The sequence below is a fragment of the Pungitius pungitius genome, chromosome 4 (assembly GCF_949316345.1).
Source record: "Pungitius pungitius chromosome 4, fPunPun2.1, whole genome shotgun sequence".
Classification (NCBI taxonomy): Eukaryota; Metazoa; Chordata; class Actinopteri; order Perciformes; family Gasterosteidae; genus Pungitius; species Pungitius pungitius.
This window is the reverse complement of record NC_084903.1, coordinates 23,215,270-23,243,247: the sequence shown is the minus strand read 5'-3', so window position 1 is coordinate 23,243,247 and position 27,978 is coordinate 23,215,270. Positions and strand designations below refer to the sequence as shown.

Here is a 27,978-nt window from a genome sequence, read left to right as displayed (position 1 = left end):
GCATTTTCATCTATTTATTTGAACTAGGCAACACACATTTTCTAAGTTAATCTAATCAACGAGCTAAGTAGCCAACTAGCGGCTAGTTAGCCAGCTCGCTAACGCCACCATGCGTTAATGCTACGTTGATTTCAGAGAGGACATCGACGACGCCATTTTCCTTTGTACTCGTCACGTGACCTGCGATTAGCGCTTATTTTTTACTTCAAGTTACTGTACTGGCTTTGGGATAAATACTTGTTATTAAAAGTTAGTATTTCATTGTTTGATTGCTCCTATTTCATTTTTCTTATTAAAATGACAAATCTAAGCTGCCTTCTCAGCAGTTTATAGAATGCAGTCCGTAGGGTTTTGTGTCAAATCTGGCAACACCAAAAGCAGCATAAAATCCTTAAATGTAGAATGAAGCACTTCACTGAATCACGCCGGACTGTCGCTCTCCACCGATTCTGATCTGCGGTCAGCGTTTTCTGTGGATGGGTGAACGTGAAGTTGTGACCCCTGACATGGGGCTTCACAGCGGCGTGGCGTCCAGCTTCCCTGCGGCTCATTGGCCGAATCACCACGGCGCGGCGGAAGTTTCTTACGTGTCACGGAGAATTTGATTTGATGTTTTGGCCTTCTTGTGTCGGATATTTTCCCACTAATCCTTTTCCACTCACATCAAACCAGACGACCTCGTGAGAAGTACCCGTGTGGATGAATGCGGATTACGTGCTTTTTTCTTCTTCTTTTTGTCTCGTTTCGGCTAACACAAGGATGAATTACTTTTGGTGTACTCTTCAATCTGCATCAAAAAAATCTTGCCCCCCTGATAAAAGCAGTGTTAAGTGAACTCGACTTAATTGCCCCCTCGAACACGAACCGCTGACTTTTGATCCTCAGATCGGGGAAGTGGGTCAGGGCCCGTCCAGTTGAACAGATTCTCTCTGGCTCTCCTCTCGTTTGTTCCGCCCGATTGGACGCGTTGCCCCCGGAGGATTAATCAGTCTGATCCTGTTCTCGTTTCCCCTAACCCACAAACCTGTGGGCCTGTGTGTGTGTTACTCTTTGGCTTAACGTCTCGCGTGCTGCTTCGCGGTAACACAAAACCCAACGTATCACTAGATATCAATGTGTCGTTCCCCCCCCCCCCCCAAAAAAAAAATTGTATCCGGCGTTGTTGCATCACCGCAACTTCCGGCTACCGTTGGCTTCTGGTACGATGGTGTCTGCGTGTCCTTCCCCCCCCGACTCTCTCAGGTCAGAACCGGTCTCCCAGCCCCTCGGGTTCTGGGACAGTTTGTGCTTGAGGTTTGTAATCTGACAAGATTAAGAGTAAAATCAATTCTGTTAATATACATCTACAAGAGCGTTGTATATTTGGTTATATTATCTTTTTAATTTAGTCTCAGAAGGTCCAGCGTGTAGGGTTTAGCGTTGGCCCTTTTCATTTATTTAATTGGTTTTCATAAGTTTTATAATCACCCTGAAATGAGGCCGCACAAAATCTCTTTCATTTTTTTGTTCGCAATCTGTTTAAATTTTTCCCAAATTAGAACTTTTAGAATTCTGTGTTTTACCATTTGGCCACATTTTGTCATCAGAAAAAGTGTCTAATTGTACGAAATCATACAAAATATCTAAAAAGTATTTAAAAAGTAATGAATATTAATGGGTTTGATGGCACAACATTGCACTATTCTCTTTAATCCAAGAGGGTTTGATGAAGCAATTAAACAAAAGCTTACATTCTCCTAGAAATGTTAGGGGGTCAGGGGTTACCTCACAATAAGTCGGCCATGTTGCTCCCCCACGTTTCCATGGTAACCCAGAACAGACCACCCAAACGCCTCCTCCAGGGAGGGCGTGGCGTCTCTGCGTCACCTGGCGGTTCTTCTGTTGGAGGCGATCTGCACCCTGACCAGTGGGTGGCGCTGCATCGCACACGCTGGACCTTTCTAAAGGAAGATCTTTGCCTCTCGGTGAACGTCCACTTTCTATTTGAAACTGTCTTTTTTTTGTCGTTTTTTTCTCGGAGGGATTCTAGTATCGAGGTAATCACAGAGGGGGGATTTGTATTTTCTTCAGCACAGTATGTAAGAGAAATGTAGGATAATAAAGCACGTGTTCTTTCAAATACGTGATATTTACTACTTCCCGAGGCTAAATTACCCCCCCCCGATCCATTGAGTGAGTCCAACGAACGAGGAGGTGGAAAAAAACAAGAGAGAAACGGGCCAAATGGATGAAGAATGTCGGAGCAGGACTCACAAACAACACGGAGGTGTCAGCGAGGACCCACACGGAGTAACGGTTGATGGTCGTAACAGTCAAAGAAAGTATAAAGTCTCAAATGACTCTTATCTGCAACACATCGTAGGACACACGAGTATAAATGTCGGCTATTTACATTGTTTTTCCCCTATTCAGTGCGCATCTATCACGACATTTTTCCAGAAGTCCACGACATAGAATAAATTCAGGGTTTCACCTTTGGTTATGTAATTATCAAGGCTAGGTTTAAAAAAATATATAACACACGTCCATGTAACTTTTGCATACAGTTAAAGTGAAAACATATCGACGAAGCAGCTGGTCAGTCAGCTCTAAGTTTGCATCTGAGGAAAAAAAAAAACCTAAAGGTATTTCATCTTGAAGGTAAAAAGCCCGGCTGCTTTTTTCGGATAGAAAGTGAGTGTGGCAGATATTTATGATGGTCTTTATGTGCCTGACATCTTTGCTGTTGTGTTGGTGGATCTTAATGTAAGAGGATATTCTTCTGATGTATTTCATGTCGCATTGAGCCAGTCAATATATTTATATATCTATATATACACATACATATATATATATAAATATATATATCTCTATATATATGTGGATGCATGTCACGGCTCCCGGGCCTCTGCACCTTCTGAATGAGGGTTTACGTCTATCGTTGGAGAGGAGCAGGTCAGGTCCGCCTTGTTTGGTTGACAATATGAAACGAGATAAAAAAAATAGATTAAGTCGTACTGCTGAGGGCCCAACTCACCCTCCGGTAACCCGGGACAACTACCAAGCCGACCCAACTAAAACATTATGTCGACGTCACAACCAAAACGTTATCGCTATCATATTAAAATATTCACATCTGTTCCTTACAAGACACTTATTTTTTTTCACATGTAAAGAAAACACCTCTGAACTATAAGTCTCTTAGTTTCATCACTTGGTACATCAGCGTATGCGTAGTAATTAAGGCAATCATTTTGGGCCACGACTTACTCATTCGCCAACTTCACTCGACCCCCCTCCCCCGCAGGTTTTTTTTCTTTTTTTCTCCCTGCGTGTCCCACGCGGCGCCGTCCAATCCGGTCCTTGTTGCTTTTGGGTTTTGTTTTCTCAGTCCCAGCTCGTGCTCGAGGTGAACCAGTCACAATGTTCTGCTTGCTCGCTGCGATTTCCAGAGATGAGGTTTGTAGGAGGGGGGGGGGGGTGGGGGCGAAGGGAGGGGGGGTTACTCCTTCTCCCCGTAACAGGAAGCGCTGCAGATAGAGAAACAGAAAGAAACAGGAAACAGAAGCAAATATTTTGTTATCATTCTGGAGAAAAAATGGCAGATAATCATCAGGGGTCATCATAGCCACTTCCTGTGAAGCACCCAGACAGGGCGGGAGGGGAGGGGGGGGGGGGGCAGTACTTTCACACACTTTCAAACATTCATATTTGACTTGGTCATATTCACCTATGGCCCTGTTCAAGTTCATTGTTGAAGGAGTACATACATTTTGCAGAAGGCCATTAGAGATCTGCCCAACGAGGGGAAGGCCGAAGAAACCTCACTCTGACGTCGCAGCTCCGAACAGATAAGCAGATAATTCCTCCTCCGCAAAGTGTTCACATTATTCCTGCTACCCCCCCCCCCCCCCGCCCCCCCTCCCACCGGCCCCCGGAGGGCCGAACACGTCACAGAATAACGGCCGTGCTCATTAAGATGCAGTCCTCCTTCAAACGGAGCAGCTGTCGTGTAATTCTCCACCTCGACGGTTTGAGGATTTCCACCAAGTCTCCGTGGAGCCGGAGACATTATGAAGGCAATCAGAGCTGCGGCGGGCACAGCGGCGATTACCACGCGCGCACTGAGTGTTTTGTCTTCGCATCTAATTCCCTCATTAAGACTTAAGAGATAAACCTGCGCTCGTTTACATCGTGACACGCCGTACCTGTGACGACAAGAGAATGAACACAGGTGTTTACAGCAGAGTCTTTGGGTCAACACGGGATCCACAGAAAACCAAATAATACAATAAACACAATGTGACCTCTCAGGGGCAGGTCCTCATCGCAGCGTTCCCGGGGAGGAAGGAGGACCATCGCGGCCTCCTCGGCTAAACATCCACACAAAAGCAGAGGGAAATCCCTCCATTGAAAGGAGACAACCCCCCCTTTATGATTCCCTGAGCCGTGACTCTCTCTCTTTCTCTCTGTGTCAACCACAGAGCTCCGGTCGTCTCACGCCGGGGCGCCGCCTCCTGCGGGCGAAGCCGAGGGCGCCGAGCCCAACCTGTTCAGATCCACGGTAAAAAATACATCTGCCACCCGCAAGTCACAGAGGCCCGGGAGCTGTTTTTTTTTTGGGAGGGAGTTAAAACCATTGTGAAATCATCATGGTGTTTGTAGAAAAAAGCGTCGGGCTGCAGGTGTACCACTGCAGGTGAGCCCTGAAGCTCCAGGTGATATCAAACACACTGCAAGGGGTTGATACCAGGGAAGCAATCCAAAAGGGCTCGACTCACCCTGGAACAAGAACCCGTAGAGATCGTGCATGTCTTATTGGTTCATATTTCTGCTTTTGCTTTTGACCAGAATGTTGAAGGAACAAAGCTGATCCTTCTCGTAGTGTCTGCCCAAGTACACCTGCTTCCAGCCTCCTTTGGGACAGTTTCACTGTCTCTCTGAGCCAGTTTTAACATGAAAGGTCTCTGGGCGGAATGAGCGGAGTGAAGCGTGTAGCTTGTTGTCTGAGTGGCTCGCTGAAGGTAAACCCACCTCTTAAGGAAGTGTGGCAGGTGTCATGTGACATCATGCTCCTCACAGGGCCTCGGAGCCTCGCAGATCTAGCGGCTCACCGACATTTTTGAACGCAGCGGCTGGTGCGACAAAGCACCGCCCCGCGATAGAGCGGCAGCGCTAAGCTAACGCCAATATTGGGGCTATAAATAACCACATGTCAGTGGAGGAGGGCAGCCGCCCAGGTGTTGGCGGAGGACCTTCGGCGGTGCAGAACCCTCGTTGTCCCACTGCCAGGTTTCCCTTCTTTTCTTTCTTTTATTTTTCAGCTCAATGAGGACTCAATGAAGGCTGAAAAATACTTTGCTACTACAATGCTACACCTGCTTTGACCGAAATGATTAAGACCCCTCCCTCTCAACTTAAAACCTCCCGCTGGTTTCGGCGCGTCACTAAACGTCATCACCGGGGGCCCCATTGAGAGCCGTTCCTCCTCACAGGAGGCCCCCCCCCCCCCCCCGATGGCGTCGTAGAGACACAGCAGGGCAGCGTCCCCACGGACGGGAAGATTAAAGACGTCCATCATGCCGGCGTGTGTGTGTGTGTCGTTTTGGAGAGCGAGGATGTTGCCTCGTGCCGATTTTCTTAGAATTAGTGAATCGCTACACGTTTGAAGCGAGACAAACGCGTGTGCGCGCCATTTACACGAAGCGATTAGCTTCAGAATTTCTTTTTCAGGCCATTTAAGGAAACCAAATATGGCTTCATTTCCCCAAAAAAACGGGACGTGGAAACGAGGTGGAGCCGCCGGAAGCGGCGTGCGCCGAGTGACTCCCGGAGGGTGCACGTGTAGCGCGGCGCTTCCTGCTCGCTGACACTAATCCAAAGGCAGCGGGGATTTTCTGCCTCTTGCTGCTTCTTGCCTCACACCCCTGCAGGGCTGGCAGTGTCACACACACACACACACACACACACACAAACAAACAAACACAAGATAGACTATAAATATTCGTGCAGCACAACGCACGCCGGGGACACAACGTGCACCGTGCTCAGCTCTCCGTCAGCTCTTCTGTTGGAACAAAAACAAACAAACAAACAACAACGACAAAAAAAAAACCCACACACACACACACATCTGCTCCGGTCTAGCCGGACGCGCCCGACGGGCCGAACCCCGGGGCCGCCGCTCGCTGCCGGTCCGCAGGGCCACGTGGCGCCAACAGACTGTCGCGCTGGGTTGAAGGCGGGACGGGAGACGCAGGCGCCGTTAAGGCGGCGACGAGCCGGATCACCACGAAAGGACAAAACGGGGCGTGGACGTGGAAGGATGCAACAAGCTCCCCTGGTCACTGAAGACTTACAGAAACGTAGCAGCATGTGTCCCACGTGACACTGAAGAAAAGAGATCTTTCAGCCTTAGCTGTGTAATAAATCTACGTATCAATGTGCATTTCAATTTAGAGTATTCTATATTTCATGCTACAGTAGTGTATTTTACAGCAGCAATGCAACACTTTGGTCTAAACTGAATTCATCTCAGCTGCTCGTTTTGCACATTTATCGTCTCAAGAGGATCAATCATAAACACGTTAGTGGTGACAGGGGGGAGCACTTTAATCTCTCCAAAACCACCGCGCCGTGCTAACGCGCTGAGCTAGAACCTGCTTCTTTACCAGCCAGCAGGGGGCGACTCCTCCGGGTACAGCAAGGAGGGGCATGGTTTAAAAGTCAATGGGAAAATGTCCGTGCCTTTCACTTGCTGTGTTGCTTTGCTGCTCTGAAAGAAACCTGCACTCAACCTCCGTCTGAATCACTTCCTGTCAGCCGATGTCTAATCAAACAAACACCTCAACTGGAAATGAACACGGACCCATTTGGAATGTACACAACTTCCTACACAAGCGTCTCCTCTGCATTTCAAAGTAGAACATCACAACCCAAGAGACGTACCCAGTGGCTGGTTTTCGAAGGGAACGCCTAGAAAAAAACCAGTTTAACCACCTTTACGCAGCCATTTAACGACAAATCTCCCGTGTCATGATTCCACTACGAGACGCTCACAGTCACTTAGCAACAGCAGATGTTGAGCCTCTGAGCATAAACACGGCCATGTTGTTCCCCCTGATGGAATGGGGACTTGGAATGTATCCCAGAAGTCACTTTGCACAACTGGCACACTGGAATTGTGTTTTTTTTTTTTTTTTTTTACATGATTATAGCTTTAAGCATGAAGAAACGGAGCAGCGGAAAACGTCATTTCAGGGCCGATATGCGACAGCAAAGTGGCGTCCCTGCAGTGGGAACTGCTTTGTTAGATGAGTGTCTCCTCTTCAGATGATTTGTTGGATTAATTAGTCCTTTGACTTCCAGGTTCAAAAGTCAATTATTCATCCTCATCTCCAAGTAGTTGAAGTTGAAATGAAGTTGTGCTGGAATAAAAGGGATAAGAAACAAGTGTTCCGCCAAAAACGCCGCTGACAAGCCGAGAAGCGTCTTCATCAACCCGCTCAGTTGGATTCAGCAAGCGCGTCGTTAAGTGTTTTATTAAGTGATGAGCATCGATATTTAGAGAGCGATTCGTGGTCGATGCTCCTGGACAGAGACAAAAGGACGAAGGGGTCCCACGCACCGCACGTTTCTCACTCCACATCCGCTCATTCCAGGTTGTACAGCTGTTGGCTGTTTCCCGAGCTGCGGATGACCGTGTGATCCAATCGGGAGCATTCGGTCTGAACCGCACGATGGTCCACGCCCACAGAATGTCCTCTGTCCTCTGTCCTCTGTCTCTGTCTCCACCAGCTTCGACTCACGCAAGTGCTCTTCCAGTGGGACGAACCCAATGCGGCGTCTATTTAACACAAATGGCTCCCAGTCTTACTGGTTGACACAAAAAAGGCTCCCAGTGCGTGAAACCATGAACGCAGGCGTTACCTGTGTGTGTGTAACTGTGTGTGTATACCTGTGTGTGTGTGTAACTGTGTGTGTGTACCTGTGTGTGTAACTGTGTGTGTGTGTAACTGTGTGTGTGTACCTGTGTGTGTGTACCTGTTTGTGTAACTGTGTGTGTGTACCTGTGTGTGTGTACCTGTTTGTGTAACTGTGTGTGTGTATACCTGTGTGTGTGTAACTGTGTGTGTGTAACTGTGTGGGTGTACCTGTGTGTGTGTGTGTACCTGTGTGGGTGTACCTGTGTGTACCTGTGTGCGTGTACCTGTGTGCGTGTACCTGTGTGCGTGTACCTGTGTGGGTGTACCTGTGTGGGTGTACCTGTGTGTAACTGTGTGTGTGTACCTGTGTGCGTGTACCTGTGTGTGTGTACCTGTGTGCGTGTACCTGTGTGCGTGTACCTGTGTGTGTGTACCTGTGTGCGTGTACCTGTGTGTGTGTACCTGTGTGTGTGTACCTGTGTGCGTGTACCTGTGTGCGTGTACCTGTGTGTGTGTACCTGTCTGTGTGTACCTGTGTGTGTGTACCTGTCTGTGTGTACCTGTGTATGTGTACCTGTGTGTGTGTACCTGTCTGTGTGTACCTGTGTGTGTGTACCTGTCTGTGTGTACCTGTGTATGTGTACCTGTGTATGTGTACCTGTGTGCGTGTACCTGTGTGCGTGTACCTGTGTGTGTGTACCTGTGTGGGTGTACCTGTGTGTAACTGTGTGTGTGTACCTGTCTGTGTGTACCTGTGTGTGTGTACATCTTCTCACTCAGAAGGCGGCGCAGGTACTGATTCAGGACCGCAGGGAACCTTTACATCTTCAGACTAAAGACACACCCCTTTAGACCCCACCTCCACTAAAACACTAACACACTGTAGCACTAACAAATCGTAGCACTTAAATTGTACTTATAATGGCACTAATCTATAACATGTTTAGAAACTGCTTATTTGACCGAAAATGTTACTTTCTTGTTACTTGTTCTTCCGAGTTTGTGTCTCTACGGTGGAAATGCACTTATTGTGAGTCCCTTTGGATAAAAGCGTCAGCTAAACGACACGTGATGTAATGTGAAGCCCGAACACGCGACGTGGCCCCCGCTCACCTGTTTGACTCGGCCGGGTTATTTGGGAGGATGAATAATGGAGCGATAATCCGCAACAGGCCACAGTGCAGGTGTCTTAGTGGGGGGGGGGGGGGTGCAGTTGTTTCCGTACACCTGTCGCACACGCGGCGTTTGTTCTGCTTTACCAAAATGAAGGTGTTTTAAGGTGTATCTGGAATCCTTAAAAGCTGAAGGGAGACATATTATTGCCGTCACATGCGCTGTGATGTCGTTCGTTGGCGTCTGACGTGTGTGTTTGTTTTCAGACAAACTGACATCAGAGGCTCTCGACTCGCGATCAACACACCTTCGCGGCCCGTTTCATTCTCTCAACACCTTCCAGCCCGAGCGTGTGAATAAAGTCTCGGGCCGCTCGGGGCTCACGGCTGTTCGCCGTAGCGTCCCCGCATTAACAAGGTGACATTTCGATCATGTGGGGTTTTTTTTTTTAGATGGGGACGCTCCTTTGTGTCGGGGCTGCAGCAGGTGCTCCATTGTGTGAGCAGAGGACGGTCGATTGTCTCCTCCTTTCCTCTCTTTCAGTGTCAGACCTCCCTCTCTGTGGTGGCGTCTCCTTTCATGGTGCAGAATGAAGTCATTCCTGCACACGCAGCGCATGGCGCATGTTTTCACCTCGGCCTCTCTGAACTCCCCCCCCCCTCCCATCGCAGAGCTCCTTCTGCCCGACTGGGTTCGGACTAAAAGGATGCACTGGTACAGAGAGCAATGCTTTCGGGGGGGAAGGGGGGAGGAGGGGGGGAGTATCAGCTGATCTGATGCCGAGGGTTGAATTAAAAAGATGAAATGTGCAACACGTCACACGCCATCCGCCTCCACTCGGAAATGTTCATACCCCGGCACATTTTGTCTCCGTAGGTACAGTAGATAGATATACTGGATACTGGATACTAAACGGATCAGTCAGAACCGGCCCAACGTCAGTATCCCGGCACAAGTGATGGCTTCTTTCACTACTATAAATGCTGCCGCCACTTGAATGGATGAAACTCAGCGTAAAGGAACCCTGATATAATCCAATCACACTGTGCCGCTCTGTTTGTGTGTGTTGTTAAAGCTCTGTTGTGAGGGTAAAACTGTATTTTCTGGGTGGTTGTGTTTGCGTTCTGCAGCCTGCGTTCCACGGGGCACAGTGACACACGTCAGTGGCTCACAGCGGAGGACGCGGCGCGTGATCCGGCGTTACTGCCGGCCGACTGCACGCCGCCTACCGCCAGCGACGCGGCGACTTCGCCGCGTCCCGCTGTGGAAAACTACCACAGAGCACACACCGCCTCCTCCTCCTCCTCCGCCTCCTCCTCCTCCTCCTCTCTCACCTGGAGAAAAGACTCCTTTTCCACTCTGCTCAAATGTGATGTAATCGGGCTTGCGTTCGGGGTTTCGGCTGCCAAAGGCGGCGCTTCGACTTCCCGAATGAACGGAGCAGCCGAGCTCAACTGCACTGATTTTCCCCAGTTTTTTTTTTTTTTTTTGCAAACGAGGTTAAATCCAATTCCCCCTTAAATCTGACCTCCACATCATTTGTTCCAAAGGGATCCAAACGTCGACGAAGGAAAGAAAGTTGTTCAGTTCTGCCTGAAGCAATCATCGGCACGAGGAGCCTCTCCGAGTCGTCATCATGGTGCAATAAGCACGGGGCCGACGAACACGCCACCGCTTTGTGTTGCTGCAACCGTGTTGTTGAAGGACAGCGCCGACCGAGCGGTAATTACACATCAGGGAAACACCACGGACCCGTTTACAACGAGACTCACATCTCTTTGCCCTTTCATCTGCCAATGGGCACAGCAGTTTTACTTATTATAAGAAACGGCGAAGGTGAGGATGCGGTGCAAAGGACGGGGCCTACTTTCTATTTCTGCTCATCCAGCAGGGAATTGTTGGTCAGTGTGTGAACACAAAGAGCACACGGGCCCGGAGACACTCGACAAACTGCGCACAACATGCTCCGAAGCGGTCCGTGAAGGGTCAAAATGCCACATCTAATCCCTGAGTAGCTGTTATTTCGTCTCCTCGTGCAGCGTCCTACAGGCGAGCAGCTTCTGAGACAATGGCAGCCGAGAGAAGACGGCGTTTAAGCAGACACGGTGTAATGTGCACAACGCGATGCATAATTCAGCCCGTGGATTGAACCTCGCTCCCCAGCTGTTACAGAGAGAGACGCTCAAAAACAGCGTGTAGCGCAGCAGCAATATCATGAGCTAATTCCACTGCAGCCACAAAGAAGCTCATTCATTTATTACTTTCCACTTTTTCCTTCCTGTTTGCCATTTGGAAAAAAACCCGGCCCTCCAAAAGCACATATTTTCAAAACCAAGGGGGACACGTGAAAAAAAAAAAAAGAACACGCGAGGGTACACACACACACACACACACACACATACACACACACGCACGCACACACGCACACACGCACTCTGGGGAATTTGTGTTTCTTTAACGGACAAATAGCCCCTGTCAGAGATTTCTGTCCATGTTGCCATGGTGATGGTTACATTTAGTCCAAACACTGTGGTTTTTTCATGGTTGTTTTTTTTTTGCCCTTCGCCCCGTCCGCAGGGAGAGAGATTTCAACGCGACGCCCCGGAAACGCATCGCGCGGAGCCGATTGATCGAGACTGACACTCGGGGGGGGGGGGGAGGGGGGGGATTCAGAAACACAAAGAGAACACACAAAGCCCCAACCCCCCCCCCCCCCCCCTCTGCAAAGACGGAACGAACGAGCCGACTCATCTGACGCCATCGGCCCTGTCACTTAAATCTCACGATTTGCTGAAGCTCAGTATATTTCGTATTTAAAGTGGATCGCTTTCTTCTGCCGCTGTGATGGCGTCTGGATCAAAGGGAAAATAAATGACATCTCCTCTCGCGACTCGTGTATGGAGGACACGCAAAGCCAGCAGAGCAACTTCAAGCAACGTGCCGACAGGTGATGTCACAGGAATAGTTCCATCTCGACTGTATTTAAGACCTCGGGGTTTGTGGGTCAATATTCTGAGGCCTCCTGGTCGTACGCCATGTTGCTTTTGTGCTCAACCTTTTCAATGCGGAGATGAAGGATTTAGCGTTTGACTGGCTTCCTGTTAAATCAAGAATAGAATTTAAGGTACTTCTCCTCACCTACAAGGCACTTGCTGGTGAGGCACAGTCTTATCTTAAAGAGCTTGTTACACCGTATTGCCCTACAATGATATTGCTTATAGTTAGGGCTGGCTCAGGTTAGCCTGGACCAGCCCTTAGTTAAGCTGCTCTAGGTTTAGACTGCCGGGGGACTTCTTAGGACACACCGAGCCCCTCTTTCACTCTCACACTCTCACTCTCTCCTCCCACAATCATCCATGTTTTATTAATGTACATCACTAATTAAGCTTCTTTCCGGGAGTTTTTTGTGCTTTCTCGCCTAGCAGGTCTCCGTGGATCATAGTTTCGTGCGGACCCCGGTTCTGACTCCTGGCTCATGGCTCCGCTGACACCTGCTGCTGCCATCATCATTACTTTAAATATGATTCATATTACTGTCATCAAAAACCAACATCTTTCTGCTCTCCCTCCCCACAGAAGCCTCTGTGGATGGTGGTTCTATCTGATGGAGGTTGTCCCTGCAGTGGTCCTGCCGTACACCTGTTCTGCTACTTGCAATTACTTGTATCATTTCTGTTAGAGAAACTGAGTGTATTGTACATCTTTTACATGGTTGATTCTGTACACATGACATCCATTGCAGTCTGTCCATCCCGGGAGAGGGATCCTCCTCTGACGTTCTCCCTAAGGTTTCTTCTCCTTTTTTTCCCCATTGAAGGGTTTTTTCATATTTTGGAAAAATTTCCATTGAACAGCAAAATAGGAATCAAATGTGTATTTCGAATAAATATTGCTTTCATACATAAAAAATCAGGTTACAATTTATGTTTCAAATTTAAATGAACGTAGCAGAATTATATTTTTAAGCTCAGACGTTCCATTTAACAAGAATTAGTATTACGATGCGTGATGTATTTTGTTCGCATTCGAGCCTCTGCCAAGCAGACGGGAGGAGGGGTCTCTGTGAAACAGATCCGCGGCTGGCACAGCAGGAAACGCTGTACCTATTTTTAACCACAAACATGCAGCTCCTCACAGCCCGGGACACATGGGAGGGCTCCAATTAGCCGACAGGAAACCCACAGAGGCAAATACTGGGGAGATAACTGATCACATGTCTGTCCCCGCGTGCCGATACACTGCGTCAGAAGCGGAGGAAACGAGAGAAAAAAAAACCCTCATCTGCAAGTGTCTGAAAAGATTGCGATTTGATGCAGATTGAGGATGCCGAAGCAAAGAGGATCCACATTTAATATTCAATTGCGCGACAGCAGAGCGCAAAGTGGCGTTCGGTGTGATGCGCAATTTAAAAAGCATTCGTTTGTCTGAAGGAGACAAAAAAAAGCTTGTTGCACATGAGACCTCTGACTGTCGTAATCCCACCGAGGTCGAGTTTATTGCTCAGTTTTACTATCACAGCCAATTATCAATTAAGAAAAAACAGTTAGAATAAAAGCCACGACACGACCCTTCCCACTTGGTCCGTGTGTTCTTGTTCAGTCGGATGATTCCAAGACTTTCCTTTGCATTTTTGAGCTATTTCAATCTTGGGGCCCACACACAAACAGATAAACAAAAATCAACCAATATCTTCACGGGGGGAAAAATGAAATGGAATTTTCCGCCTGCACTGTGGCGGCAATTTAAAATCCGCCGACCGCAGGGCGAAAAGAGGCAGGAAAGCCTGACGGCATGAGAGCAAAAGGCCTCGCTGTCCGCGGCGAGGAAAACAGCGACCCTAAAAGAGGGCCCTGTGGTTTCTCTGCGTCGGGGAGAGGCTTCCAAAATTAGCCGCGTGGACCCGGCCCGACCCCGGAAAAAAAAACAAAAAGAGGAACACGAAGACTTTTCCTTCTCCGGGAGAGAAGCCGAAAAATTTCCACATCCCGCTTTGACAACGTGTTCGCGGCTGTGTTTACAAAATCAAACCCCACCGGTTGATTGACATCTACATTTGGCCGACAGCTTCATCCAAAAGCCAAGTTCAACCGGGAAGCAGCAGAAACCAAGAGAGTGAGACTTCATCCAGAAAAAACTACAATGTGCTAGAAGTATGTGCTAACTGAGCGCTAACTAGTCCAGGTATTAGTCGGTACCGGTTTATTAGGCAAGCCGCTGATTCCTTGTGTCCCGCCCGCTTCAATCCCATAACGTTTAAAGGGTCAAATGGCCCAAAGGTAGAAAGGAGGGAGGGGGGGGGGGGGGGGGGTCTACGCATGGCTAATGCAGCTCTCGAGTTCTCACATTCATATAAGTTATAAATAAATAAAAGTTCCTGGCAGCTCTCGCCCCCTAATTGGGGAGGACGAGCAGAGAGAGACGAAGATCACAACACATCATGTGAGCGACAGCGTAAGAGGATTCGAAGCGACGTGTGTGTGTGTGCGTGTGTGTGTGCGTGTGTAAGTGTGTGTGTGTGTGTGTGTGAGGTCGGCACCAGCGGAGCAGTTTGGTCACTCGGGTCTTACTTTGAACAGATATTTGCAGAAGGGTCTTTCTGACCTCAAGCTGAACCTCAGCATCCTCTCTGCATCATCTTCTACAGCTAAACGTAGCACCCTGCTTTCTCCAAATTGAACGTAACGTCTCCTGTGAAGTTATTGTGAAAACAAATAAGTGGTGAACAAAGACAAGAGAAAGAAAAATGTGTTTTTCAGTCCTTAATTGAAGATCCAGCTGCTGCTTTGGAGTATTTTTTGGATAGAAATGCTCTTCCTTCCCCTCGGCTCCTTGTCTCTGTTTGCAGCGGCAAAGCTTTAGTGAGACGCCTCTAACCGACACTAACGAGTGAACAATGACCTTTTACCGAGGTGTGAGGCGGCTACGAAGGCCCTGGACGCCCGGACGCCACGAGCTCGGACTACGGCGAGGGCACGTGACCACGAGTCCAGCAGGAGGACAGAAGGCTTCATGGACGTTTCTTCGCGGAGTCTTTTGCGTACAAACCACACGCTGGATTTAGTTATCGTCCGTGGCAACGTGCACTCAACAGTAGGGTTGGGTATCGTTTGAAAAAAGTTTAAGTTTAAGATATTTTAAATGAGCTAGCTGACCAAGGGTCTTTCTGAAGGAAATAGTCTGACCTTCTCAGTCAATGTTAATTCTATGAACTTTTTACTTTTTATTAACTTTACTATGAATTTCTAACAGGGCTGTTTTCAACTACAATATAAATATCAAACTATGAACTTGAATATTGTATACACATTATAAATTATGAATACATTTTAACAGGGGTACACTTTCCTCAAGAGAGCTTTATTTTTGAAACCTCACAAAAGCACATTTACACGTGAGTGTGTGATACTGCAGGTACTTAAACGTTACCTTGCTCCCCCTGACGGGCCCTTGGAGCCAGAGGAAGAGACGTCAAACACGGGGCTCACATTTACTTCCACTCCGTGACCTCGGAGCTGCTTCATCATATTTGACGCGCAGCCTCTTATGCAACAACAACAATTCTGCCGCAAATGTTGCATTTTGCGGGGTTTTCGGTTTGTTGGACCGCCGACGCACGCCACCCATGTTCGATCGCGCTGTTATGCCAACACTTCCGGTGGAGGCTTCTTCGTTGGTGTTCAGCGGTTTCCGGGGCAAATCGCAAAGCGAGTCCCGATTCCACTCGATCCCCGATACTCGATACCCGACCCTACCACACAGTCTCACCTCCAACCTCCTCCTCTTCCTCTTCCTCCTCGCTCACGGGTCACAATCCAAACCCATCTGCCTGGATCGAGAAGCACGCACACGCGTGTGTGTGTGTGCGTGTGTGTGCATCTCGGCCCTCGCAGACCCCCCCCGAAAAAACGGACTCATCTGGATGTACGGGGAGTCGAGGCCGCGGCGCCGCTGATTGGTTGCGTGCAGCGAGAAGCGCCCCCCCCCCCACCCTCCGGATGGGCGAGCGTTAGTCACAGCAAGCAGACCCTCCCGAAAGGCCGGAGAGCCCCCCCCCCCACTCCCGTCACGGCGGACACATTTTTTCCCTTTTCCCTCCGCTTCTGAGGGTCCGCATGGCGCCTAACGTTGAGCCCTGGCGGTTCACGCCACTGTGATGTGGAACAGCTGATGTGGGCTCACGTGCATCCGAGGACAATGACGCAGGCCAGAAAGGCCTCAGGGCTGGTGATAATGATCTGAACCAGACCAGCAGTCCCCACACGGACCTTTGCATCGTAGTTGAGGTCCTCGTCATCGAACACCTAAAGCTTTGAAACACTCGCACAGTTTGCTGTGGCAGAGGTTTGTTTTACCGCCGTAACGTGGATGTTGATGAGTAGAATGTTATGGGTGCAGCCTAATACAGCAGGCCTGCATTAATAATGTAAGATGACTCATCACTAAAGTCCCCTCCTGTTATTTGGGCTACATTTTGGGTTATAAACCTGCAAGATCCGTTTGAACAGTGTTTTTAAATTTACAAATAGGAAAGTCTACAACCAAAGAACCCTAAGAATTGGACAGGGGTCCAATCCGGCTCCCGGCCCGGCGGTGACATCGGTGTCGCTCGGTTCCGCTGCATTTCCAGACCATGTGGAAAACTTTATCCAGTTTTGCCGCTTGACAAACTTTCTCTTGCACTGTAACGTCATGGGGACAAACTGCCACTCACAGAGTCACCTGCTCCTCTGCATCGAGGAATACCGCAATGGCCTTCCTCAAAACGGAGAGCCCCCTCCTCCCTTCATCTCCTGTCCGGCTTTAGATGCTTTAGACGTGCGCGCCGGACGCTGACGCGCGGGCAGCTGCCAAAATAAACCCGACACTCGATTTCCTCTCCAGGAAACAAGAGTCGCCCCCCCCCCCCGAAGAGGAAACTCAACACGCGACGCGTGAGGAAATTTAGAAAGACAGAGATGACTCCTGAAGTTGCCTTGCGTGGCTCTCACCCCGCCCGTGATGCTGCTGGGCTCATATCGCTGTGTGTGCGCGCATGTGTGTGCGTGTGTGCGTGTGTGTGCGTGCGCTGGATTCCCGCAGCGTGATCAGCATCTGCAGCCCTTCACTGGTTTACGGGGGAGCGGCGGGGCGCCGGCTCCTCTGCTCACCAGCTCATCCTCGCGGGGAGCGGGAGTGGAAAACTTTTTTATGGTTCAGCAGCTGCTCCATTTAATCAAATCTCAAGCTTGTTCACACACACAGAAAAAGGCACAGCGCTGTGTGTGTGGGTTTTTTTTTTTTTTAGGTGGCACTCACAAACTCTCACAGAAAGAAGAAAGAAGCCCCGGCTTGAAACGACAAACCTTTTTGACCACACACACACACACACACACACACACACACCTCTGTGTCTACTGCATTTTAAACGTGAATCCATACTGTTTTTCATAGTTTTTATCTTGTGTAGGCGGCGTAAGGCGATATGCACAGAAGCAGTGGGTGGAGGAACCCAACACGGAGGCTTCACGTGTAATTAGCAATTCAATCTACAGGTCTGTAATGAAGTAACATAATAACGCCGCGGGTGCTGTGTGATGAGGGCGATACAGCGGAGTGGAGTAAAAGAATCGGGTTGCTCTGCTTCTATAGAGCGGCGTTACGTAACCGCTGCGTGGAAACAACCGGCCGGGTTTAAACTTACACCGAGGCTCTAATCCCAAACGTGTTTCATATCTCTGGGCCGTGAGCCCCTTTGTCTACGCGGGGAAGAAGAAAAAAAAACACTATGGTGGCCTCGGGCCGCTTCGTTGGAAGGTCAAAGGTCACGCAGCACAAGTGCGGTTTACAACGGAGGCAGAATCCCCAATTCAAACCACTTTGCCCTAAAGGGTTAATACTAAAATTTGCGTTGAAAATGGATCGATAGATAATCTCTTCTCGGGGGGTGGGGGGGGGGGGGGGTCAGGGAGCGGCTCACACCTGTTCTAAATACCCGCCACCTCCATCCCGCTTCCTCGAACGCCCGAGCTGACGGCCAAAAGCACAAGGTCTGGAACAACGATTATCGCAGATACTCGCGGCGCGGTCACAGCTGGGGCGCGCCGCGACGCGCCTCCATCAGGACGGATGAGTGGAGAGACGTTACCGCCTCGAGATTGCTATTATTGCTTTTCTGTGAAATGTTGTTTGGGTTCACCTTGTCCGGGCCGATTAGATCTGTCCCCAGGACTGTGCGAGGACATTTAAAGTACACATGGCTTTGATTGAGGTCTCCCTCCCTCTCATAGGACGGCCCTTTTCACACCTTCACAATGCTACTAAGGATCAAAGTAAGGGCTTTTGTTCCGTTGACCAGTACGGAGCAGAGGTGAAATGAGTCCTTACCCTAAGGTGAACACGCAAAGGAACAGTGTGAAGGCTTTCAAAGGAATCTATTTGCACAAAGAGGGACACCATGCGAAGGGACACCATACGAAGGGACACCATGCGAAGGGACACCATACGAAGGGACATCAATCTGCATGCAGAGCTGGCCGCCATGTTACTATCGATCAAACCGAACCCAGGCTCTAGATAGAAAAAGGGTTTAAAAATAAGCTAACATCAGGGACCACTTCATCAGTTTGTGCTGTTAGCATGTTTAGCAGCGTTAGCGACCTGTTGGGCACCGGTGGAGGTCGAACCGCGAAGGCAGCACCAGTCGATGGCATGCCATCGATGAAAGAAAATGACGTCGCGTCACGCATGCACAGATGACCGGAACTGATGCTAATGCTAATTAGCGATCCTTGCTTACTGGCGGACGCAGGCTGACTCCAGTAAGGTAACGACCAAGTATATGCGGGATGCTAGTGAGGTTTTTTTCTTTTTTTTGCCGGCCTGGAGAGTGTGGAGACCCCTGCTCCAAAACGTGCGCTAAGCCGTCTCTGCGTGGACTCGACTCAGCCGCCGTGACATAACATATGGTTTGATTCTGCACTGGGGCGGCGCGCGGGACACCGAGGACACAGTGAGAAGCGCTCCGTCTCCGGGGACAACATCTCAATGTTGCATCACGGGGCGGCTACAGCCGCTACGGGCCGAACGACATGCCTGACCCGCAGCACGTTGGGCTCGTGGAGGAGGAGGAGGAGGAGGGGGGCGGGGGGGGGGGGTGATTGTTTTGGATTGCGCCTCTTGCCATAAGCCATGTTATGTAAGTGTGAGGTATCAAGAGGAGCTGGCGCCGGGCCACGACGGTGCGTTTCGTGGTGTGTTTGGATGCGGGGGCCGGTGTGGGAACGCTCCTCCGGGGGGATGAACACACAGCGCAGTGACTGACATGCCGAAGGAGTGGTCACGTGCCCGAGAAGCATCCTGGAAGCCCGTGTTTGGATCCGCTGCACGGATCTCTGTTGGCTGCCACAGAGGTTTGCGTTTTTGCGAGTACGATATGAAGAATCTATTGATTCATTCCATCAATGCACTTGTGAGTCAAGCAGTAGCATCTTTTCTCCTTTTTGGGGGGCTTTTTCATAATTCCCGTGACTCCAGGAGTTGAGTTTTCTTGGATTGTTAATAAAAGGCTGATAAATTTTTGAACATTTGGTATTAAGTTTCATATTCTGCATCTTTTGTGTTGCCATCATATAATGTTAGCACAACTTTAACCTTTAACCTCTGCACATGTACATGACATAAATGGCTCTTACTAATATATTATGTTAAAGTGTCTTCTACTCCATCCTCAATCCTCATTGAGTATGCAAATGTTTCGCATTTCAAAAGCGTAACGGCCAGACAACAGATGCCTCTTTCGTCCATTTAAAATTCAGCTCTCGGCGCTTCGTGGCCTTCGTCGTGGCGTGTATTATTCATTAATGTCAGGAAAATGCAACGTGCAGATTCAGGCGGCAAAATAAAACGTCAAAACGAAGCGACACAGCGATCACCTTAAACACCTCGCCCATTGTCAGACAATGAGACGGAGGAGACCGAGGAAGCACACGAAACTACAATCAACCATCTTCGAATCAGAGAGTCATCGAGACCGTCCAAGTGCAAGCACTTCAACAACTGACCCTTTGACCTCAGGGTTGACCTCACGTCTCTGTATGATAACAGCTGGGAGTGTGGATGAGGACAGCCACACTGACTCATCCGCAGGCTTTTACGCACGCGTGACCGAGGGTTGCGCGCGTGAACGAGATGCTGCACGAGGGCTACGTACCTTTGGAAGACGTCCATGTTGCGGGGGAGGTGGGGGATGGGTGGGGGGGGGGAGTCCGCTGAGCTCGGAGATAATCACGTAGTCCTCTCGAGTGGAGAAAAAAAACAAAAAAAACATTAAAAGTCCACGCGGATAGGAGAGGAAGTCGCCCCCCCCCCCCCCCCCCGCCTCCGACCCCCACTCCCATCATATAGGGTTTTTCCACAGCAGTTTTCCACAGAGTCCTTTTTGCTACAGCTTTCCATCTGCGTCCGTGTAAAGGGATATTGTCATATTCAAAATGAAGCGAGGGGGGGGGGGCAAAAACCTGGGGGGTTGGGGGGGGGGGGGGCAAAGTAATTTATCCAGCCATGTATTTGTTCCGCTGTTTCCTGTGCTTAGCTCTCACAGCGACTCGACGACACGAGGCTGTTTGTGTTGGAAAAAGAGAAACAAGGGTATTTGTGTAGATGTCAGAAATAATTACAGCTTTCGGTTTATTTGATGGCCGCCAATCGCTGCGTCTTCATCAATGGGATTTTTTTTTCTTTTTTTTTTACGGCTGGATCCCTCGCAAAAGTTATTCATCTCAGGCTTTTTCCTTTATTGGAGTCCAATTTTTATTGGCAGCGCCGGAGAGAGGTTATTGTTATTTTCCTCTCCCCAAAGAGGTTCCTCCAACATTCTTCAGCTAAGTGGTCAGAGGATGACTAAACTAGTGCCATTTCCATGGCCTGCACTTTCTGGCTCTGAAACTGTAACCCAAAAACCAGCCAAACACAGCGCCAACTTCTACATTAGTGCAAAAGATTATTGTATTTTAACTTTATTGCATCTATCTGTTATTGACAGGTGGAACTGATAAAGTGCGAATGCATGGCCTGTCTTGTCTGGAGTTTTTTTTTTTTTGTCAGAATCAAAAGCCTGCAGAGGTTAGTCGACTAATCAATCCACCCATTATGGCGAATATCGATCCTAATTGTTCCTAAACTTTGTGGAGAGAGAAAACCAGAGTGAGATGGACATGTAACCTGCCAATTGGTGCCCTGTGGGTGTGTGCCTTGGATTTGTGCGTGCGTGTTCGGGTGTGAGACGCGTGCGTAAATCCTGTGGTTGGACCACCTTGGGGATGTTCATGGGGCGTTTTCATTTGTTAAGAACAAAAAAAAGGGGGGGGGGGCAAAAACGAACCTCTCGTGGTCACACGTCAGTCTGAATGGATTTGGAGTTCGTACTGTTCCTCCTGCCTATGTCTGTGCCGTTCCCTTTACTCGGACTCTTGTCCAGCCCGCAAAGCGACTCCGTCACCCCTTCCTCCATCTCCATGTACTCCGCCTTGTCGCCCAGCGAGGAGCCGGAGGGCGAGCCTCTAAATTTCCGTAAAAAGTCCGGGAAATACGGGCAGCCCGGCGGGAGGCTCTCGACCACCGGCGGCGGCGTCTGGTCCTCGTTGTCGGTCTCCCTGTGGTAGAAGTAGTTGAAGTTGGACACTATGACCGGCACCGGGAGCGCGATGGTCAGCACGCCGGCGATCGCGCAGAGCGAGCCCACGATCTTCCCGCCGACGGTGATGGGCTTCATGTCGCCGTAGCCCACCGTGGTCATGGTCACCACGGCCCACCAGAAGGCGTCCGGGATGCTCGTGAACTGCGAGGTGGGCTCGTCCGCCTCGGCGAAGTACACCGCGCTGGAGAACAGGATCACCCCGATGACCAGGAAGAAGATGAGCAGGGCCAGCTCCCGCATGCTGGCGCGCAAGGTGTGACCCAGGATCTGCAGCCCCTTGGAGTGGCGGGACAGCTTGAAGATGCGGAACACCCGCACGAGGCGGATTATTCTCAGGATGGCGAAGCTCATCGCCTGTTGCCCGTTCTCCTGGTGCTGCGCCAGGTCCGTGCCGAGGGTTATGAAATAAGGCAAAATGGACACAACGTCTATGGAGTTCATAATGTTTTTAAAGAACTCCGCCTTGCTGGGGCACGCGTAGAAGCGGACTATAAACTCGAAGGAGAACCAGATGATGCAAACCGTCTCCACGAGGAAGAAGGGGTCGTTGAACGGAGTGAACCCGTGGTCCGGCTGCGTGGAGTTGACCCGCGGCTGCAGGTACTCCTTTTCGTCCCTGAACTCCGGCAGCGTCTCCAGGCAGAAAATGACGATAGAAATGACGATGACCAGCACGGACACCACCGCGATCCCCCTCGCGGGGCTCGAGCTCTCCGGGTACTCGAAGAGCAGCCAGATCTGGCGCTTGAACTCGTCCTTGGGCAGAGGCTTCTCCTCCTCCTTCACGAAACCCTCATCCTCCCGGAACTTGAGGATGGCCTCGTCGCCGAGTTCGTAGAACTTCACCTCCTCGGAGAAGATGTCGAACGGCACGTTCACGGGTCTTTTCAACCGCCCGCCCGACTGGTAATAGTAGAGAATGGCGTCGAAGCTCGGCCGGTTCCGGTCGAAGAAGTACTCGTTCCTCAGCGGGTCGAAGTACCTGATCCGCCTGTCCGGGTCCCCCAGGAGGGTGTCCGGGAACTGCGCGAGGGTCTTGAGCTGAGTTTCAAACTTCAGACCCGACACGTTGATGACGACTCTCTCGCAGCAGACGAACTCGCTGTACGCGTTCTCGTACCCGGAGTGCGGGCGCCGGTCCGTGAGCGAGGCCGTCTCCTCCTCGTCATCCATGGCGCACAGAAAACTCGACCTCTTGCTCCCGCGGCCCCCCTCCTCCCGCGCCACCTCATCATCGGGCTCCTCATCCTCCTCCTCCTCTATCATCATTTCCTCCTCGGATCCGAGCAGCGCCAGCTCCGAGTGGCGCAGGTCCCCGCCGAGAGTGTTCCGGCTGCGTCTCCACCGCCCGGCGCCGCGCTGCTTTTTCCGCTCTCTGAGAACTCTGTGCTGCTGCTGCTGCACGGGCTCCTGCTGCTGCTGCGAGGAGGAGGAGGAGGAGGAGGCGGTACCGCTGCTGCTGTTGGCGTTCGCGGAGGAGGCGGCGTGAGACTGAGGCTGACGGTTGTTAAGGAGATGAGCGCTGGAGGAGGAGGAGGAGGATGAGGAGGAGGAGGAGGAGGAGGAACCTCCTTCCTCACCGGACCCACCTTCAGCCGCCGCTGCCGCTGTCGCTGCTCGCGACTGGGCAGCCTGGCGCTCCCTTTCCCGTGCCCGCGCTTGGGCATATCCGTAAGGCAGGTGACTGTTGCACCCGCCGTCCGCGCCCACCATGGCAAACTCCATTTTCTGTAAATGTCTGTTCTCCTCAAACAGTCAATGAGCGAGCGCTACGGGAACCGCCCGGGGGCGACGCGGACGCGGCCCCAGCGGATAAAAGTTGCGGATCGGCGCAAAATGAGGCATGAACCGGTTCGACCAATCAGCTGCGGGCGTGAGAACGCGAGGACAACAAGCACGCCGCAATTAAGTCCACGCTGAGCGCGCTCCATGTGGTGACTGGCACGTGACAGGAGGCATGGATGAGCCTGTCTTCCCGTTTTAGGTAGATCATGACATCATTACCATAAACAAAACACCCACCCCCCCCCCTCTCCCTCCTCCCTCCTTCCCATCTCCCTCGTCCCCCTAAAGAAAACGTGAGAGGCGGTTACGCAGGCGCTCTGACTATTCGTTGATTATAAATCACCAAGTCAACAAGCTGCAGCCCAAACTGTCCCTGCTCGCGCCCTCCGGTGCCCATCAGGTGGTCAATCTCTGCGCGGCCCGAATGCGTCTTTCGATCATCCTCCAGCGGTTCCTCCTGGTTGCCATTTTATACGATGAGATGTATAATGATCCGCGGTGTTGCTTTAGTGGAGCTCCGGTGGATCTGAAATACTTCATTCCGCCGACGCTCTCTGCGAGGGAAAGACAAGAGAAGAACAGCAGTTGGTTTTTGGCAAAAAAGGAGAAAATATTCGTATTGATGTCCGTGGTTTGGGCGACTGGATACACGTGTTTCAATATCAAGGGCGGTACATTTTAATTGTATTGTCACCAGTGTTATTATTGAGTGAACGTGGGGGATAGAGGCTGGGCAATAAACGCATGGCAGACAGGTATGTTTAGAGCTGACTTTACGCGTGAAATTCCCTGCCTTTAAAATAGAGTGTCCCCCTTCATCTTGACATTCAAATACTTACATGTGAAAATGGGCCAAGTGAAATCGCCTCAGCGCCCCCCCCCCCCCCCCCCCCACCAACAAACAAATCTAAGGAGGAGGAGGAGGAGGAGGAGGGGAGCTAGGTGAGGATGCAGTTCTTTGCTCCTGCCCAAATTCCCGTCTTGATTTCGGGGGGGTTAATACCACAAATCCCTCGTCGTCTCCAACCCGCGGCCACATCATCCACTATATCCATCCGTGCTCTGACGCACTCCCGAGGAGGGACACTTTGTCTTTTTTTTTTAGGGGCTGCGGTCTAGACGTCTCGCCTCAATTCAACAGGATCTGTCGCCACTTCAGCCCCCATTCTGCCGCTGCATCGCTCCCGGTGCGCCGGGAAAAGAATGAAAGAAAATTAAAAAAAAAATGTAAAAAGAGGAAGGAGGCAAACAGAAGCAGGTGTGCGGGCGGCGCGGTCACGGCGGCAGAGTCTGAGCGTCGCACATCTGTCTGTCTGTACCTGTTCTCCGGTATCCCTCCCTCTTGTGTGAGTGTGCGTGTGTGTTTGTGCGTGCGCGTGTGTGTGTGTGTGTGTGTGTGATGGTGGTGATGATGATGATGATGATGGAGAGCGTCGGGGAGAAAGTCGCTCGTGTACCGCAGCGCGCGCAGGCGGTGCTCGGTCCTCCCCCAGTGGACGCAGGCGGTCACTGCGCGCACTGTGACTGCAGTCTCTCACACCCGAGCTGTGCTCTGCCCTCCGTCAACACTGCTAGGTAGCAACCTGTGCCCCCCCCCCCCGCGCCCCCTTCCTCTTCAACACACACACAATGTAATCAAATAGTCTCCATCCATTCCACCGGTGACGTCAATAGGTGTGACGGAGCAGGTTGCGCTGCTTTAACAGCAGGAAGTACATCCTCACAAAAAAAATGCAGCTTTCGTTTTACCTTTAGAAATTGTTTTTAGAATAAGAGCACTGAATATATTGAAAAAAATGTCATTATCAGCTATAACCAACAGGACCAGAAACCCAAGGCTTCTCAAACCTCGATCCTGATGAGCGTGATTTCAAAATATCCAACCATCTTGTCACATCTGCAAATGAACTTTTGAGTGAGCGAGTCGGCTGCTGAGACAAAAAGAGATGAGCTGTTACATAACAACGCAATGCCATGTTGGAATGTTTTGCTTTCAACAAATCCACAGCAACGTAAAACATTACAAATAAATGACCTATCGTATTTGGAGAATCCTGCATAAAAAAGGCCCCTCTCCCCGCCCCGATGGTTTGCAGAGGAACATTAATGCTATAACCCAAAGGGGGGGGCTTTGTCTGATGGTCTCCTCTTAAAGGCACAATGGCTGATCCTGACTGTGACCCACTTCTTGGCGTGCGACGGTGAACCTTTCAAGTTGGGGCCAGAAATATTGGAATTCAAGATAAAAATTGGTACCAAATCACTGTGCTCATTAATTAGTCAAACAAGGAACTACTATTGAAAAAGCAGTCGCATCACTTTCTGTGAGTAATGAGTATTGAAAACAAGTCACTGCATTGAATATCATTGCCATTAATGTGGCCTGTTCACACAGAAGATTTGATTCGCCTCAGTGGAGATAATGATACTGAACTGTTGAGTCACTGTCAGGAATTCATCTGGATCACCCAAACTCTGATTGGTCGCTCCATTGGAACGAGCCCAGCCTTAATTGGACTGTTTTCTCTGCAGGTAGCACCGCAGGGTGCTGCGATGCACGGCCGTCTGTGGCCGAAGCCCATTTCCGTCCGTTTGTTTCCAACTCTCCGTTTGAGTCCAAAGCTCGAATTACGGCGAGGACAGCGCAACGTTCCTGTGATTCCCTCAGGTACGTTGGAAATCTCCAGCTGTAATATTCCCATCGGAATATTTTTGGTTTGCCATCTAAACGTCTAAATCCACTTACTTGTTTTTAATAAAACTAAACGTGAATCCAATGCTCTGCAGGATTCGGTGTATTACAGAGAACACGGCGTCTCTCCCTCTGAACTTTACACTCAACATGAGCAGAGCGCTTTCCTGATCAACCACTCACCACGTGCACCCCCCCCCCCCCCGAGCATCCGCCTCGGTCAGCACCAGGGGGAGTTGTGAGGTCGGTAACGATGTGAAGATGGAGCGGCTGCACCTGTCGACCGGACCCTCCTCCATCGACATTCACCAATAGAAGGAACGGAGGTACCTTTTTTTTTTCTCGTGGGGGCCGTCCCATTTGTTCTGTGTCCCCATATCATGACGCATTGGTCCTCTTTGACGAAGTGTGTATGCAAATAAGGAGTCAACGCTGACCTTTCATGTCATAGGGAACAGACAGGGGTCGCCTGGGTAGAAGGTGTGTTTGGACTCATCCATCCCGATCTCTTCACTAGATAAATGTGTCAGGGGTACGTCAACAAAGGGCCCTTGAAAGGACTTGAAAGGGCTTGAAAGGGCTGTGCCTCCTGTTACGGCGGCGTTTGGTGTGTGGAGACAAGCGATAAAAATCAATGACCCCAATGACTTAAATACGACTCGCAGCGGTTCTATGAGCTTTTACACCCAAATGAGCTTCTTCTTCTTCTTCTCCAGCAGGGTTTAGCGTCACGAAGCAGAACCAAACCTTCCTCTTCTCCATCACCATGAAGTTGACTCCCCGTTGGACATTGATGCGACGTGAAGATTTCACAAGGCCTCCTTAGTGTTGTTTTCTTTTTCCAGGTTTGTCTATTAATAACAGAGACATCTCCAAAGCACTCGTGTCAAAAAAACACGACCAAGCGCCAATGACTGTTGCTCGTTAAAGAACAAAATGCAGGCGTGCAATGATGTAGTTGAGCTAAGGGGAGCAGCCAGGAGAAGCTCCCTGAGGAGGAGGAGGAGGAGGAGGAGGAGGAGGGGGGGGGGTTCTCTGGAGGAGAGTCCTTGCTAAGGAGGCGGTGTTTGGGCAGGATGCCGGGCAGAGAGTCCCCGGTGGGTCCAGCTCGTGGTGCAGTGCTAACTTTTCAGTCAATGCAGCAGCACTGAATTCACCCCCAAACGGACAGAAGCAGGGTTTTTTTTTCAGGCTGATGCAGCAGTTTGAAACAACACTCCCCCAAATAAAATACAACTACAACCACTGCAGGTCTGCACGGATGTACAAATACAACTAGATTATGAGTATACAGGCAAATCCCTTCATCATATTAACAAATCGTTTTGATTCAAATTAACCAACCGTGTAGACATCTGAACTTATTTTGCATTAATCTAAACGTGGTTTTACTTTTAATACATTCAGTAAACTAAGATGATTATGACACATCGATGCACTGCTTTTTTCCTGATGATGATTGAGATTCAGCACAATATTGCAACTGTATGAGTCCAACTGACTAAAATGAATAATGACCATCATTCATAATGAGAGAGTTGTAGATCTGATGCAGATTAAGAGAGAACAACATTTCCCTCAAGTTTTCGAATCCCAAAAAAAAGCTCCGACCGTTTCGTTTTATCTTAAAATGGCAATTAATGACTGCGATGCTCTCGTCTATCAAACAAACGAAAATCAATGCCACAATGACTCTAATTAACTAGTCACGCACAAAACAGCGTCCCTTCCATCCTTTCAAGCCCCTTCTCTTACCATGGAAAGAAGGAGCCTCTCCCTGCTGCTGCCACCGAGGCTTTTCCATCTCACCG

The 27,978-nt window shown here is 50.1% G+C and overlaps 1 protein-coding gene across 1 annotated transcript; it reads right to left on the bottom strand.

The window, feature by feature from the left end:
* Nucleotides 1–20,528: 20,528 nt before the first annotated feature.
* Nucleotides 20,529–24,361, bottom strand: kcna4 (potassium voltage-gated channel, shaker-related subfamily, member 4). The gene is made up of 2 exons (XM_037448552.2): nt 24,315–24,361; nt 20,529–24,029 (listed from the first exon to the last, which is right to left on the bottom strand). The coding sequence occupies exon 2, from the start codon at nt 23,413–23,415 to the stop codon at nt 21,385–21,387; it is 2,031 nt and encodes a 676-aa protein (XP_037304449.2). The 5' UTR covers nt 23,416–24,029; nt 24,315–24,361; the 3' UTR covers nt 20,529–21,384.
* Nucleotides 24,362–27,978: the final 3,617 nt, after the last annotated feature.

Bases quoted from the DNA above. Each gene is read 5' to 3' on its own strand.
- kcna4 (XM_037448552.2), bottom strand. From the start codon at position 23,415: ATGGAGTTTGCCATGGTGGGCGCGGACGGCGGGTGCAACAGTCACCTG.